At 41.3% G+C, this 16,841-nt stretch overlaps 1 protein-coding gene across 3 annotated transcripts; it reads left to right on the plus strand.

Moving 5' to 3' along the window:
• Positions 1 to 1,058: 1,058 nt before the first annotated feature.
• On the plus strand, positions 1,059 to 16,518 carry LOC306915239 (lysosomal dipeptide transporter MFSD1-like). 3 transcript variants are annotated; one of them, XM_079492521.1, is made up of 14 exons: positions 1,059 to 1,340; positions 1,794 to 1,894; positions 3,046 to 3,155; positions 3,399 to 3,454; positions 3,643 to 3,786; positions 3,892 to 4,050; positions 4,506 to 4,621; positions 4,950 to 5,050; positions 5,289 to 5,400; positions 6,048 to 6,185; positions 7,002 to 7,141; positions 9,065 to 9,176; positions 14,508 to 14,573; positions 14,943 to 16,518. In XM_079492521.1, the coding sequence occupies exons 1-14, from the start codon at positions 1,319 to 1,321 to the stop codon at positions 15,093 to 15,095; spliced, it is 1,530 nt and encodes a 509-aa protein (XP_079348647.1). In that variant the 5' UTR covers positions 1,059 to 1,318; the 3' UTR covers positions 15,096 to 16,518. The 3 variants fall into 3 exon arrangements, with proteins under 3 accessions (XP_079348647.1, XP_079348649.1, XP_079348648.1); XM_079492523.1 differs by lacking the exon at positions 4,506 to 4,621 and having other exon boundaries at positions 3,892 to 4,061; XM_079492522.1 differs by lacking the exon at positions 14,508 to 14,573.
• Positions 16,519 to 16,841: the final 323 nt, after the last annotated feature.

The following is a 16,841-nucleotide window of genomic DNA, read 5'->3' on the forward strand; positions in this document are numbered from 1 at the left end:
TTGATGAAAAACGAGGATTTTAAAAAAAGACGAAAATCACTCCGAGACCATGGGCTATAGTCCATGGTCTCGGAGTGATTTTAGTCTCTTTTTTTTATCCTCAAAAATGATGAAAAACCGCATGCTATAGTATGGTGTCCGAGACCATGGGCTATAAATGATGAAAAACGAGGATTTGAAAAAAAGACGAAAATCACCCCGAGACCATGGGCTATAGTCCATGGTCTCGGAGTGATTTTTGTCATTTTTTTTAAATCCTCAAAAATGATGAAAAATGGCATGCTATAGAATGCCGTCCGAGACCATGGGCTTATAAATGATGAAAAACGAGGATTTGAAAAAAAGACGAAAATCACTCCGAGACCATGGACTATAGCCCATGGTCTCGGAGTGATTTTAGTCTCTTTTTTTATCCTCAAAAATGATGAAAAACCGCATGCTATAGTATGGCGTCCGAGACCATGAGCAATAAATGATGAAAAACAAGGATTAAAAAAAAATGACGAAAATCACTCCGAGACCATGGACTATAGCCCATGGTCTCGGAGTGATTTTTGTCTTTTTTTTTTTAATCCTCAAAAATGATGAAAAATGGCATGCTATAGTATGCCGTCCGAGACCATGGGCTATAAATGATGAAAAACGAGGATTTTTAAAAAAGACGAAAATCACTCCGAGACCATGGGCTATAGTCCATGGTCTCGGAGTGATTTTAGTCTCTTTTTTTTTATCCTCAAAAATGATGAAAAACCGCATGCTGTAGTATGGCGTCCGAGACCATGGGCAATAAATTATGAAAAACGCCTGTAGTCCCTCCTCCTACCACTAGGGCTCAGAGCTTCAACGTTGAATAGCCTCACTGGCCCCTTGGGTTGCATACGTCACCCCGGACCTCAAAGTTGAGGTCCGGAGGAGGGACTTCCGGCAGTCTTCCGGGTGCTTCAAAACGCCACTGAGCAACTTCCACTGACATGAATAGCGGAGGGGGCGGAGCTTCGCGCCAGATCAGTCTCTATCCTTTTATATACTCTATGGATGTCCTGTGCACAGATCTTAGGCACAGATTTGACAACCACCTCCACCCGCAGCACCAGTGAGAGGACTCAGGAGTCAGGACCCCATCCATATGTTTTAAGACTCGCGCAGTTGGGCACACCGCCGCTACAAACAAACCATAGGACCATACAAACAAACATCAAAGTCTGGGCATTGGAGTTTAGTGCTATATCATACATGTTGTTCTACTCGTCATGTATTGTAAAAAATACAAGGAGGACTTTTAAAGGTTCTTTTACTAGAGTTCATTCCTTATTTCACCATGGCGCAACCGGCTGAGAGTGGTATGTGTTTCTGTTCTGATTTTCTTTGTCATCATATTTATTAAAGTGCAAAGTCAACATTTTTGCTTAATGGATATCGTTTATTTAGGATGATGACTAAGTAGCAAATTATTAAAATAAACGCTCTTGACTTTAATTAATTGATGTTATTCATTTGTTTTCCTTGATTTAAGATATCGAGCAGTATTCACCCTCACAGCCATTCTAGGGCTATTCCATATCCACCCCATAGATTCATCCTAAGAAACCTTTCCACATATTCCATACATTGGTGTATTATTCCATATGATCTATGGAATATCAGATTTTTTTTTTTATATTAACCCCATAGCTTTGTCCGTTTTGTTGTACACAAATAAATTTCAGCTGGTGGGATCAACACACATCTTTAACAGAAAATCTAGTGTGTCTTCTTATATTATAATGTGCATTCTCTTCTGTTTTGTCTGTCAGCACATTATCGCTTTGTGGTGCTGTTCTTCAACTGCTTGTTGACATTTGGCTCCTACTTCTGTTTTGACATACCAAGTGTTCTACAGGACCAGTTCCAGGGAGTAAGTACATGTTAGTACTCTTTTTGAAGCAAGTAATGTTAAAGGCTACCACCACTTCCAACACATTTGTAACGTTTTGTGAGATGTAGCCGCAATTTGCAACACTAGATTGTTTTATAGAGATGAATCTAGAGTTGCAATACCCTCATTGACAGCCCATTGATCCAAATAGAAATTTCCGACTCACCAACATTGCAGCATTGCAGCTGGGGCGACTGTGGCTCAAGAGGTAGAGCAGGTCGTCCAATGATCCATGGGTCGGCGGTTCGAATCCCGGCTCCTCCTGGCTACATGTCGAAGTGTCCTTGGGCAAGACACTGAACCCCAAATTGCTCCCGATGTGCTGGTTGGTACCTTGCATGGCTTCCGCCGCAATCGGTGTATGAATGTGTGTGTGAATGGGTGAATGTAATGCACAATCTATGTAAAGCGCCTTGGATAAAGGCGCTATATAAATGCACCATTTACCATTTAAGGGCAAGCTTGAATTATCCTGTTTCAATCTGCAAAGTTGGTTTCATAAAAATCCACCGTAGATCATGTTATGAGCTACTTTATGTCTAGAAATTCTGTGCAGGTGATTATTTTTCAAAGTTTTGGAGTTTGGAAGCACTCATCGGAAGTCACTGAACGGCCCTGCGTACCACCTGTTTCAAATTTGCAAATAATGCAGGAGGCAGCAACACGATGCGTTATTGAAAACGAGTGCTTCCAAACTCCAACACTTAGAAATGTAATCACCTACACAGAATGTCTTGACAGAAAGTAGCACATAACATGTCTACAGTGGATTTTTATGAATGCTATGAAACACTTTGCAGATTGAAAGAGGATAATTCAAGATTTCCCTACAGCTGCAATGTTGGTGAGTTTAATTTTTATTTAGCTGCTTTAAAAACCACTAGCCTAAGTGTGAACTAAAAAGTGTTATTCCACTTTTATTTGACATAATAACTTCAGTGAGTTTAATCTTAAATAAATGAATTGCACATCAGATCAGACTCTCTACAATAACCCTATATTTACATATATTTGGACACAATATCTGTTAATCAGCACTTTTGACATGGTGTTTGGAAGATTTTAAAATGCAAGAGGGACAAACGGGCTAGTCAATACATATTGTCAATGACTTCCCTCCATTGTGACAGAACCTGACATGTGCCAATACAACAGTGATCAATGGAACGGTGGACTGTGTGTTGGGACTGGGGATGACTCCTCAGGAGTATAATCTGCTGTATGCCATCTATGCATGGACGTAAGTATGTGTATGTATAGTATAGAGTGGAATTGGAGTCATATTATCTGCAATTGTAGGTAACTGGTTATTTGTTGAATCTTATTGATGAGAACAGAGTCGCATTCCGACGCACCAACAATCCGACTACGTGGCTTCCGCGTGCGGTTAGGGTTAAGGACATGGTTAGTAATGAGTGTGTCGGAGTGTGTAACCCTTATTGCCTTATTGATTAGTTTAGTTATGTGCCTTTTCTCTCCACAGCAATGCAATAGTGGTCATCCTGGCTGGGTTCATGATTGACAAATTGGGAAATCGCTGTAAGTTCAAGTCCATCAGCGTGGCTAATTTATACAACTTCAGAAGTTACAAACGTTTTGTTTTTCAGTTACATTTTTCTAGTTGCACTTATCCCAGTCTGTTGCATTTCATTTTCAGCTCTGTGGGTCTAGCAAAACAAGCAGAATACATTATAATTGGATCTCTTTCTGTCCCTCTTTCTATGCAGTCGGGGTCTTCCTCTTTTCTTTCTTGTGTGTTTTGGGCTCATCAATCTTTGCACTGGGCTCCCACTTCAGAGGAACTCCATACCTGCTTCCCCTCATGCTCACAGGACGTCTGATTTTTGGCTCAGGCAATGGATCCCTGACAAGTAAGACTGGCTAATAAAAGGTAGAGAAACTACATTTTGGTTCGCAATTGGGAAAAATGTGTGATCTCTCTCTGTTTCTGTCTCCGTTTCTTGCTCTCCCTGTAGTTGTTCAAAATCGTATCACAGCATTCTGGTTTAAAGGGAAGGAGCTGGCCTTAGCCTTCGGTATAACTCTGGCCTTTTCTCGCCTGGGATCTGTGCTCAACTTCTTCTTCACCCAAAATTTTGAGGAAAGATTTGGGATGCAGTGGACTCTCTGGGGAGGTAAGGAACAGGTGGTGAAGCACAACACAAATAAAATGGCCTTAGGGATGAGATAAATATTAACCTAGTGTCACACTGTCTATGAATAAAAAGGATAACTTTGTAATTTGTCTCAGATCTCACTTGACCACTTAAAATCTCTAGACTTACTGTATAAAAACTGACCCGAGTTCCAACTGTATTCGTCTCTGACTGTTTTTTTCATCTATACCAAATCTCTTTTGCCAAAGATAGCCTATCTATGCATTGTGAGCTTGTAGATCTGCTGTTTTTGCCCCCCAGAATAATGGATGATGGGGTTCAAGTGGTTCATTTCTCTCTCTTTATCATTTTGTTCCTCAACATTTTGCTTCTTTGATCTGCCATTATTGAGTAAACAAGCAAACAAATACAACTAAACTAGGAAAGCAATGTTGTATTGCTACACAAAACAAACATGATACTTTGTGTTGTAGGTGCCTTGTTGTGTGTGCTGGGCTTTATGGCTGCCATTACGGTCAGCACTCTAGATAAGGTGGGGATGAGGCAGCTGGGACTGGATGCTTCCATGCTGGAAGAGTCCCGCAAAGTGGTAGGGATAGTAGTCTTTAGCAAGAGCCTGGTCCAAGTATCAGTGATCTTTACCTTACCTCCCCTCATTCAAATACCGATACATACTTTGTTGTTTGAGTGTAAATTCATTAATTAACGTGTGTGTGTGTGTGTGTGTGTGTGTGTGTGTGTGTGTGTGTGTGTGTGTGTGTGTGTGTGTGTGTGTGTGTGTGTGTGTGTGTGTGTGTGTGTGTGTGTGTGTGTGTGTGTGTGTGTGTGTGTGTGTGTGTGTGTGTGTGTGTGTGTGTGTGTGTGTGTGTGTGTGTGTGTGTGTGTGTGTGTGTGTGTGTGTGTGTGTGTGTGTATAGAGGGTGCAGGATGTGAAACTCCTCTCTCTCAGATATTGGCTGCTGGTTCTCACCATCATGTTCTTCTACAACGGCATATTCCCCTTCATCGCTGATGCCAGGTAAAACCATCAACAACGGACATGCGTACACACTACACATGTGACTCAACAGCGTCTACAACTGTGCATTTGAGATTTATTATGCACTCACAAATGTACCATGTAGATTAGTCATATTTTGCACTTTATGTTCCTCTATCTTTTTTAACTGCACAACTAAGTTTTTCACCCACCTTAGTTGTAATGTGATGTGACAATAAAGATTGATTCTGATTCTCTTTAACATGTTTATGTGCAGTAAGTTAATTCAGGACAAGTACAGCGGCTATAGTCAGAAGGAGGCTGCCTATATCGCAGGTGCCGTTTACGACAGCTCGCTGATCCTGTCAGCCAGTGTGGGCATTCTCATTGTAAGTCTCTGTGACAATATTACAACATTGATGAAGACTTATTTAGTTTTCTAATTCTTTATGTAATCACTAGTGTTTGTATTCCAACAGTGCTGTTGATCGGCATAAAGCATGGTTACAGTTGGCTACACCTTATACCTATTGCCTTTATCACCATAAAGAACACACGTTGTTAGGGCTGTCACGATTGTTACATTTTACATGACAATTGATAGTCACACAAATAATTGCAATTAACGAATTAATTGTGTTTTTGTCATTGAACACTGGACCATAATGGATACAATTTTAATTTCTGTTTGGCTTCTTGGCTTTGAAGTTGCATGGGCAGATATGACAAATAACCTAAATAAACAAAGACATGACTGACATATTTAATAACTTTATACTTATACTATTAAAAACATCAATAGTGGAAATAGCCGATCTACTAGCAACGAGCTTGTAGATCTGCTATTTCCACAGTTTTTTACACCAAATATTAGAAATTATCTCAAATAGTTGCGATTAGGTGACACTGATTATGTATTAATTGTGGCAGGCCTACCTACCTCTTGTGTATTATTTATGTAATCCACGTTCATAGCTACTATGAACTACATGGTTGCGTTCTCTTATGTCTCATTGTGTGCATGAATGTGTTGCAGGACTATGTTGGTCTGCGCGGGGTCTTGGCGCTGGCCTGTGCCGTCCTCACCCTGCCCGTGTTTGGACTGCTGGCCTTCACCTTTGTCTCTCCCCTGGTTTGCACCATCTGGCTGGGTATCACCTACTCCTTCGCTGCTGTGAGTCTTCTATTACATCAGTGGTTCTCAAACTTTTTTGAGTGGTGTAAACCACTCCTACGACTGGCTTTGTTAGTTTACGTGTCTGTCTGTCTGTCCGTCTGTTCGTACCAAAAAATTAGCATGGTTGCTACGGTCACCACCTTACACCACTCAGTTCACACGGGTGTGATTTTTTTTATTTCAAGGACCCCCCCCCATAGCTAATCTATTTGTTCACTGTCAGAGTTTCACACATGTAAGAGTTCGTTTGAAACCCCCTCAAGGAACCTGTGGGTCCTCTGTTCTACATGATGAAATCTGTAGTGTTGGCTTTCTCCCTGAGTTATTTGCGCTCAGTATTCAGTACTCGTACTGTTTGCCCTTAACAATTTAGAGTGAACATTGGAAGTAATTAGCCTTAGCTTAACATCACATGCAGGCTACGGATATTTCAATTGAAAGGGAAAATCGTCATTGTTTTTTCTTGTAATGTTGTGTTTTACTGTAGTGTAGTTGTGTGTGTGTGTGTGTGTGTGTGTATAGGTATATATATATATATATATTCATTATATCTATTGTCTATCAATTCTTTTTTTTAATGTTTTTTTTTGTGGCTTTCGCCTTTTTATTTTATATATTTTATGGAGGGACAGACAGTAGGCTGACAGGAAATGGGGAGAGAGATGGGGGGGAAGACATGCAGTAAAGGCCGTCGGGATCGGGAGTCGAACCCGCGGCACACTGCCAGACTGGATCACCAGCCAAGGTGCCTGGACCACTGAGCCATGGCCCAGGCCTTGTCTATCAATTCTAATGACCCGTGTTGTTTTTCAGTCCAGTATGTGGCCCTCAATCCCGCTGGTGGTCCCTCAAGCAACCCTAGGAACCGCCATGGGGCTGGCTACCTCCATACAGATGATTGGCATCGGACTGTCCAATCTGGTTGTCGGATGGATTTTGGGTACCAAGTCCAGGTATGTGCTTCTTCACATCTCCATGGCAATGCTCTGTATGGAGTCTGACATGTCTATGATATGGGTGACAGTTTGATGGGCCATCACAAGTCACCAGAACCTTGCACCTTGGCCTACATTGTGCAAGACTGTTTGTGGACATCTTGGATTGATGCGAATTAAACATATTTCGCAACTAGGATTTCTTAGTATGATTTGCCTGGCCATAGGGCTCCAGCATTCAGGCATGCACCATTCTCTTGGTGATACCACACATGCACTCGCCCACTTGTGTGATCTGAACATAATACTTTTTTCCCACAACTCTAACCAGTTCCTATGGTTTTAGCACACCACTGAACCCACAAACTTGATTTGTCCTTTTAATGAGAGGTTTATGCACTGCAAACGAACCCTACTATAACACCCTCATTATGTAGTTGTCTACGGATTGTTCTTGCTGACATAGTGTGATCACATCCTGCAGTGACATGAGGAAGTTACTCTTCTGTTTTTCCTTACATATTGCACTAAATGCACATGCAAGTGTCACAGTCATTGAATGTGTACTTTCGACCACAATTCCAACCCAATTTACTGATGTCCACAGATCTAAATGCAGATGTCACTTACTCACTTTAGTCACCTTTCCTATTGTGGAACGTGTGATTGAAGCCACAATTAGTCTTCATAAGAGTCTGTGCTAAATGCCTAAATTTGAGGGTGGCTGTGGCTCAGGAGGTAGAGCAGGTCATCCAATGACCCGTGGGTTGGAGGTTCGAATCCTGGCTCCTCCTGTCTACATGTCGAACTCTCCTTGGGCAAGACACTGAACCCCACATTGCCGCCAGTTGTTGCCACCATTGGTGTGTGAATGTGGGAAGTGAGGACGCTGGCGTTGACTGTTCGCCGCTTCACCTCCCAATGGTCTACAATGGTCCATTCATTCAGAATGGACCATTGTAAAGCGCTTTGAGTAGGCACATGCATAGAAAAGTGCTATAAAATGCAATCCATTATTATTATTATTATAAATTATAAAATAATTAACCCTCTGATTGATTGATTGATTGATTGATTGATTGAAGAATTTATTAACAGTTTGCAGAATTACAGTACATTTCAAGCACAAACTCAATACAAAGGCTGTTAACTGTGAGTGGACGACCCAATTAAGCATTACACTTGTTTCCAACAGGGTCCACCATGTTCAAATCATCAAAACATTTAGAGACGTACAAATAGACACTTCTATAGACAGAACAGGAATTCATCAAAAAGGAGGTAAAAAGGGAAAAGAAATATATACAGTGAGGGGAAAAAAGGGGGGGGCGGGGGGGGGGGATTCAGATTTTACGGGGGCCAGTTTCGAATTGCAGCCATCTCTTATCATAGTCACTTAGATATTTTCCTCTTGCCATCTTGCTCAGAATATTTAGGCCAAATTCTGATTTGGTTTTGGGATCTTTTTTTCCATTAAGACATGAGGCCGATTCTACAAATGCTTTCTAAATCAGTAGTTCTCTCTTCTTGGAAGACTTGGGAGACTTGGAAGACTTTAAAAAAGATATATATATATTGAGGCGAAAGACTGTTTCGGGCTTTTAAAAACAAAAAATCACACCTGTGTGAAGTGAGGGGCGCTATCGTCTTACATCATCGTGATATCATAACAACACATGTTATAACCGATTTGCTCAGTGACAGACAAAACAAACATTAAACTCTGTCCATTGTCAATGGCGTTTTTAATGTTTGTCTAGACAAGACCAACATTAAACCTGTATATAGGAGGGGCTAGTGCCCCTCAAAAATATTTAAAAATAAATAAAATCATTATGTGCTGCACATCCTGGTTCCAGTTAAAAAGTCTTGCAGCTGAGTTGAAAGTATAATGACTTGTAATATGCTCATTTATTGTGTGTTGTCCATTCTGTTGTGCAGTGAGACGAAGATCCCGCTCTGGCGTTGGCAGAGAATGATGATCTTCATGTTAGCCAACACCATCAGCTGCATTGTCACCTCAGTGCTGCTTAACATTGTAGACCACAGACAGGTTAGTCGTGTTGATCTATTCTATGTTATGGTTGAATTCTCCAAACTACAGCATGGAGTCAAAACACTAACAATTTATCAAGATGGCCTACTTGTGTATATTCATGTGTTCTCTTCCCGAACCTGTCTATTTGTGTCTTCTGTCCGTGTGACTGTCCTGATACACAGACACACAGAGATTCTGTGAATTTATTGATAGATTATAGGTCAGGAACTGTGTCTTGTTTGTCAGTGGAGTGAGTATTAACCCACCAGGACCTGAGGCTGATTACACGAATGTCTTCTAAACCCTAAAAGTTTTCTGAAAAACGTATCTTTCTGTCCGTATACACAGTATCTGTGGTGCTCAAAACGTTTTCATGTCAAGGACCCCCAAAATGTATATGTATTTGGCGGATTTAAGTTAAAATGTTTGCTTGAACAAATTATTCTCAAATAATAATATCGAATATCGTGGAAAAGTCATTTCCGTAATTTAATTCAAAAAGTAAACCTTTCATATATTCTAGATTCATTGCACATAAAGTGAAATATTTAAAACCTTTTTTGTTTTAATCTTGATGATTCTGGCATATAGCTCATGAAAATCAAAAAGTCCTATCTCAAAATACACTACAAAAAACATATTTATAATACAGAAATGTCTACCATCTGAAAAGTATGTTAATTTATGCACTCAATACGTGGTCTGAGCTACTTTTAAACAAATTATTTCACCAATGGGGCGTGGCATGGAGGTGATAAGCCTGTGGCACTGTTGAGGTGTTATGGAAGCCCAGATTTGCTTTGATAGCAGCTTTAAACTCAGTTCTATTGTTGAATCTAGTGTTTCACACCTTCCTCTTGAGTCAAGAGGTCTTGACAATTCAACCTAGATTCTCTGTGGGGTTCAGGTCAGGCCAGTTGGCTGGTTAACCACCTTGGCTTCGCCTCGGTGGTTAAACTCCCTGTCGCTATCACATGGCTACCTAACATAAATTAATAAATTGACCCAAAACACACAAAAAAAAAGTATTCCATAAGTGTCACGCTCGCTGTGTCTGCCCAGCTGCAGGGCTGGAGCACTGTCAGTGGTTGATCAAATAGAATCCATTTTGTCTATTTCTCGATCAAATGTTTTCAAAAACATTTTTGAGAGTAATGTTTAGCTGTACATGCCATTGTGTGTCACAGTGTGTGTGTGTGTGTGTGTGTGTGTTTACATGGCTGTCATGTTGGAAAGCAGTAAATCAGCGGGGCCCAGCAGGTGCTCGGAGGGTTTGATTAGGCAGCGGTCTGTTATAGAGCAGAGCGGTCTGTTATCAAGAAATAACACACCGCTGAATTCATCGATTGACCAATCAGAATCAAGGATTCAACCAAGCCATGTAATAAAGTATCCTAATAGATGGTTGTGTTAAGTTAATGTTGTTCCCTGCTTACTATATCCAGTGAGTGTGTGTGTTATGTGATGCACTGTGACTTTAAGGTAAGACCGGTGGATACAAACCGGATGTTACCTGATGTTATGTAACTGAGTCATTGTGGAGTTTGGGTCTGGCGGAGTGCCGACAATAAAGTTGTGTTGTGAAACTACAGTTGTTTTATTCCAGTAACATTGGTAGCAGAGATGGCTGGAAACTATAGAGTCCCACCAGGCTTCGACGAAGGGAAGCCATATGAAACGTGGAAGATATGAAAATAAATGAAAAGCTCAGTCGTAGGCCATTTAAGTTTGGAGATGGAAAAGTGGTTTATTCCACTAGAAGTTTGAAAATTCCAAGTGTCAAATTGAAACTGAAGTAGTTCCGGCTGATGTTCCACTGCTTTTAAGCAAAGCTTCAATGAAAAGAGCAGGGACAGTACTGGACATGGAACATGACAGGGCGGTGATGTTCAACAATCCTGTCAAACTTGACTTCACAAGCTCTGGTCATTATTGTGTGAACATAATGGATAACGAAAGTGAGAACATTAAAAAGGAAGAACAGGTCTTGGCAGCTACAGAGGATTTTATTCCTGAAGAAAAACAAAGTCAATATGAGGATGGAAGTCAGTATGAAGATGAAATACTGATCATTTCAGAAAATATGAGCACGACTACTAAACAGAAAATGTTATTGAAACTGCATAAACAATTTGGCCACGCCTCTGCTGACAGATTACAGAAGCTTCTAAAAAGCTCAGGCAACAATGATGCTGAATGTGTTGTCATCCTGCAAAAGATTGTAAGTGAATGTGAAATATGCCAAAGGTACAGCAAACCTACGCCAAAGCCTGCTGTTGGCCTACCACTGGCATCTCAGTACAACGAGACTGTAGCTGTAGACTTGCATGAACTTGAACCAGGTGTGTGGTATCTCCACATTATTGATCATTTCACACGCTTCAGTGCAGGCAGCATTCTGACCACAAAGAGGTCTTCAGAGTTTGTGAAACACTTTGTCCACGACTGGATAAGTGTTCATGGCCCCCCCCAGAAATTATTTTCGGATAATGGTGGCGAATTCAATAATGATGAGGTGAGAGATATGGCAGAAAATTTTAATATAGAAATAAAGACAACAGCCGCCTACAGCCCATGGAGCAATGAAATGAAATGAAATGAAATGAAATCTATATTTACCCAGGGTATCTGGGCTAAGCTCAAGAACTTGTTTCCAGCCAGGCCCTGCTCATAGAACACATTTCATCGTAGTGGTTGATGCCTTGTTCAAGGGCATTTCAGCGGTGGTAATTTTAACGTGTCGGACGGCTGGTTCGAACTGGGAACCTTCCGGTATCTAGACCGCGCCGCTATCCGTTCGGCCACCGCTGCCGGACTTTGTGAGCGTCACAATCAGACACTTACTGAGGTTATAAAGAAAGTAAAGGCCAGCAACAGTTGTGACTGGAGCACTGCGATGGACTGGGCTTTAATGGCAAAGAACACCATGCAAAATGTCCATGGATACAGTCCTCATCAGCTGGTGTTTGGACAGAATCCTAATCTGCCCTCTGTACTAACTGATAAACCCCCAGCTTTAGAGGGCACAACAAAAAGTGAATGGGTGGCAAGACACATCACTGCTTTGCATGCAGCAAGAAGGGCTTTTACAGAAGCGGAGTGTTCAGAAAGAATACGGAGAGCCCTGCGGAAACAAACACGCAACACTGATGAAAAATATGACAGTGGAGATCGTGTATATTACAAGAGAGTGGATTGTCCAGAGTGGAAAGGCCCAGGAGTTGTCATCGGACAGGACGGGGCAGTGATTTTTGTCAGACATGGAGGAACATGTGTTCGAGTTCATCGGCTCAGATTGAAGAAAGCTCATTCAGAAAATGACACAACCGTGGAGCAAGGACAGGACATGGCTGACAATGACCTAGAGGTCATACAAGGACTGAGACAAACAGAACCACAATCAGAGCCAACACAAATGGCAGATGGAATACAAAATGAGACAGAACACACGGCTGACACTACAGATACACATGGTACAGAGCAGAGAGCAGGTGTCAGTCTGAGGACAGGTGTGAGTCTGAAAACAGGACAAATTGTGAAATACAAAGACAGAGGTGTTTTATACACAGCTAAGGTTTTGGGGCGTGCAGGAAAAGTTATGGGCAAATACAAAGACTGGTATAATTTTCTTTATATTGAACCCACTAATGTTGCAGGCACCACAGATGCAGCTGACATGTCGAAAATGGATCATTTTGAGGTGGTAACAAATGATGTGCCAAATGTATGTGATGATGGATTAACTGATTTACCTTTAACAAATGTCACAAATGTATGTGAGGATGTGTTTGTAACAAAGGATGTGTCATTTGACTTTGCAAAACATGTTGAGTTAAAGAGCTGGAAAGATAACAATGTGTTTGAGGAAGTTAAAAATGAGGGGCAAAAATGTGTTTCTACTAGGTGGGTGTGTACTCTCACTGGACCAGTACCAAAAGCACGCCTCGTGGCTAGAGGTTTTGAGGAGTTACAAGTGTCGCATTTGCAAAAGGACTCCCCCACATGTGCTACAGAGTCCCTCCGACTGCTTGTGGCAGTGATTTGTCAAAGACAGTGGACACCTCATTCAATGGACATAAAGTCTGCATTTTTGCAGGGAATGACACTGTCGCGTGATGTTTACATCAGGCCTCCTCCTGAGGCTGAGAGTGAAGGCACATTATGGAAGCTAAAAAAGTGTGTCTATGGACTGGCGGATGCTTCTCTCTATTGGTACAACAGAGTGAAGGAAATAGTGCTGGCAACAGGAGGAAACATTTCCAAAGTTGATCCAGCCATTTTCTACTGGCTAGATAAGGACTGTACTGTGTCTGGAGTTCTAGCCTGCCATGTGGATGACTTCATATGGGGAGGCACACAAAGCTTCTCCAAAACAGTGATACCGCAGCTCAGATCTGCATTCCAAATCGGACGAGAGGAACATGAAAACTTCTGTTATGTGGGAATAGACTTTGTCACTGTGAACAGAAAAGTACAAATACACCAGGAGAACTACATACAACATTTGCAGCCCATACATATCGATCCTGCACGGGCTGTGGAACAGGACTCTCCTCTCTCTGAGAAAGAGAGAGATGAACTCAGGTCAAAAATAGGTCAAATCCTCTGGGTTGCAAGACAGAGCAGACCAGATGTCATGTTCGATGCGAGCAACTTGGCATCAAGCATAAAAAGTGCAATTGTTCAAACTATTCATGAGGCAAACAGGGTAGTGTCTAAACTTAAATCCAAGAAGGTAATTCTCAACTTCCAGTACTTGGGCAGAGACAGTGCTTTGAAAATGGTTACATTCAGTGATGCCTCTTTTGGGAATCTTTCTGATGGAGGCACGCAAGGAGGACACTTTATTGTGCTGATGGGGGAGAATAAAAAAGGGGGCTTCACCTCTTCAGTTACTGAAGGCCCTTGGTGAAGGACAGTGGCAACTTACTGAGAATACTTAGGGTTGTGACTTTGGAAGGACTTTGTCTTTAAAAGGGAAAAACAACTTTGTCTCAAGCTGTACGTTGCTGTATTTGTTTTGTTTGCTGTATTTTGTTTTGGAATTATTGCAATGCATTTTTTTTTTTTTTTTTTTAAGAGACAGTGAGTTTGTTAAGTTAATGTTGTTCCCTGCTTACTATATCCAGTGAGTGTGTGTGTTATGTGATGCACTGTGACTTTAAGGTAAGACCGGTGGATGCAAACCGGATGTTACCTGATGTTATGTAACTGAGTCATTGTGGAGTTTGGGTCTGGCGGAGTGCCGACAATAAAGTTGTGTTGTGAAACTACAGTTGTTTTATTCCAGTAACAGGTTGTGTTGTATCTAAACACATTGATGATTTGGTTCCATGTTATCTGCAGGGTGTTGGTCCACTGACAGTGAAAACTTCACCTTGGAGTCAACAGAGCCATCTACCAGGATATTTTGTAAGTTGACAAGCTTTATGGAGATCATAGTGTGGCACGAATTGACACGCTTGTATAATTATCTGCTATCTTTGAATAGCTCAAATCTAACAGGACAAATTCCTTCCCCGGTTTGAATGGGTTAAGTGATTTCTTTCCACACCTGATTATCAGTGAACAAAGAATGGTCCATTGATTTAAGATTATTTATTGTCTGGACTCTGAGTGCTACCCCAGAGTAAATATGCCTTCTAAAATATTAACCGGTAGTTCTGTATAAATCTTCCAGGTCATTTCCAGTGTAATGTTGTGTAAATCAATGGAACTTTGACTAAGTTTGTAAAGTTTTTTTTTTCTGTTTCTTTTTTTTCTTTTCTTTTCTCTCTCCAGGGTGGAATTCTGAACAAGACGACCAAGAGGTCTGGAGCCCCGGCCACCAGCAGCCCTACAGACAGAGAACCTCTTGTAGTTGGAGAGGAAGGACAGAGTGAGGAAGAGCAAGATGACAATAGCACAATCCGCTCTCGTTCTGTCAGCTCCTGAGATTGACCATGTGGCCTTTGACATTTTCCTCCATGTCCTGTATTTCTGAAGTTGTCTCTTTTTCATCTTTCTCTCAGTGTCTCAAAATATTATGACAGGAAACTCATACCTCACCTAATCCAGCGGATTCGACCGTTATCTCTGCATTGGAACGGCGAAATCATCCGTTATCAGCACGTTTGAATGGTGCCAAAATGTCCATACTGGCATCCTCACCCTGGTGGACGTGTCATTTCCAACTATTGTCGGTGCATGGAACTAGGAGCTAGTAATATATACTATTCTCTGCCTATCAGGACGTAACTCGGACGGCACTGAGTCGGGTCTGGTGGCCATGAGCTACGTGAGGCACCGCCGAGCGAGTCGCCGTGCCTCCGTCAGGACATCAGTGATAATGACAATGCTACAATCGCAGATAATGACATACTGAACAGTGAGGATGCCAGTATAGACATTTTGGCACCATTCAAACGTGCTGATAACGGATGATTTCGCCGATTCAATACATGATACCAGTCGAATGGGGTGCCTAATCTCAACTCAGTTTTCGTGCCTGTAATCTGAGCAGGTGCGTTGGCCTTTTTTGTGAGTGTAAGCAATGACGTGTGGGGCAGTCTTCTAAAATACACCACACAGTTTTTACTATTAGGGCACGGTCACACTGAAATTCTACCTATGAGGGTGCATTCTGCCAATGCTTTTCAATGGGGAATGGAGTGATTTCTTGACATTCGCAGATTTCTTCAAAAACGCTCCATTCACATTGAAAAAAAATCATAGGTAGACTTAAACTTCGGTGTGACCATTGCTAGAGGGGATCTACACACTCCCAGTGCATTGTATCTGAGAAGAATTGAGAGTGTGTAGATCGGTTATTTTCGACACGTCAAACAACGGAGCATAATTTGGACATCAGGGTCTCTGTGCTCTTATTTGTTGTTGATCATTTGCACACTTTAATGCTACAGTATCTTGGGTCGGTTCAATGGACAGCTTTCACGGTCACTTCAGCAATTAGAACGAATCAGTGGCATACTGTTTAAATGTATTAATCATGTTTACAGATAACACTAGCCGTGAACCAGCTAAAACTAATTGTTGTTTTGAAGCTCTGTTGAGGATTTTAACTCATTTAGAATGATTATTTTTGGTTAAAATCAATTGTTACAAGTCTTGACCGTGACAGGTTTTTGCCTGTAATTCATTTCATTTGAGAAACACTTTTAGGTCCAGTATTTTGTATGTTTATGTTACAATTAAATGGTTTTGTATTTGTGTTTTGGTTTCAGTATGTAAAAAGAAGGGAATTTGAACTGTTTTATATTGTTAAAACAGCAAAAATAAAATGCTGTTCATGTCTGCATAGCAAGTATCATGCAAGGAAATTAATTTCTTTACATGCTTTTGCATGTAAAGTTGACTGAAGTCTAAATGATTCATCCCCTCTTGTGGCTGTTCATAGAAGTACATGTACAAAGTGAACGATCAGTACTGTATAACTAAGCAGAGGTGGACTTACCATTGGGCTAGGTTGGGCTTTGTAGGACTAATAGCATGCCAAAGATTGTGCTATTGCCATTGAGAATGCATTGGGAACCCCAATCACACCCACAATGGACGATTGGCACGGAATAGTCCTGGATATTTTCAAAATGGAAAAATTAACATACATGCTAAGAACTAGACTAGACAATTTCTACCAAATTTGGAACAACTGGATAGTGCACATTGCCCCTCTGAGAGCTG

This window comes from Electrona antarctica (assembly GCF_951216825.1).
Source record: "Electrona antarctica genome assembly, chromosome: 22".
NCBI classification, from domain to species: Eukaryota; Metazoa; Chordata; class Actinopteri; order Myctophiformes; family Myctophidae; genus Electrona; species Electrona antarctica.

Coding starts and splice junctions, on each gene's coding strand:
- LOC306915239 (XM_079492521.1), top strand. CDS start 1,319: ATGGCGCAACCGGCTGAGAGTG. Junction 1,895..3,045: donor TACAGGACCAGTTCCAGGGA/GTAAGTACATGT, acceptor CCATTGTGACAG/AACCTGACATGTGCCAATAC. Junction 3,156..3,398: donor TATGCCATCTATGCATGGAC/GTAAGTATGTGT, acceptor TTCTCTCCACAG/CAATGCAATAGTGGTCATCC.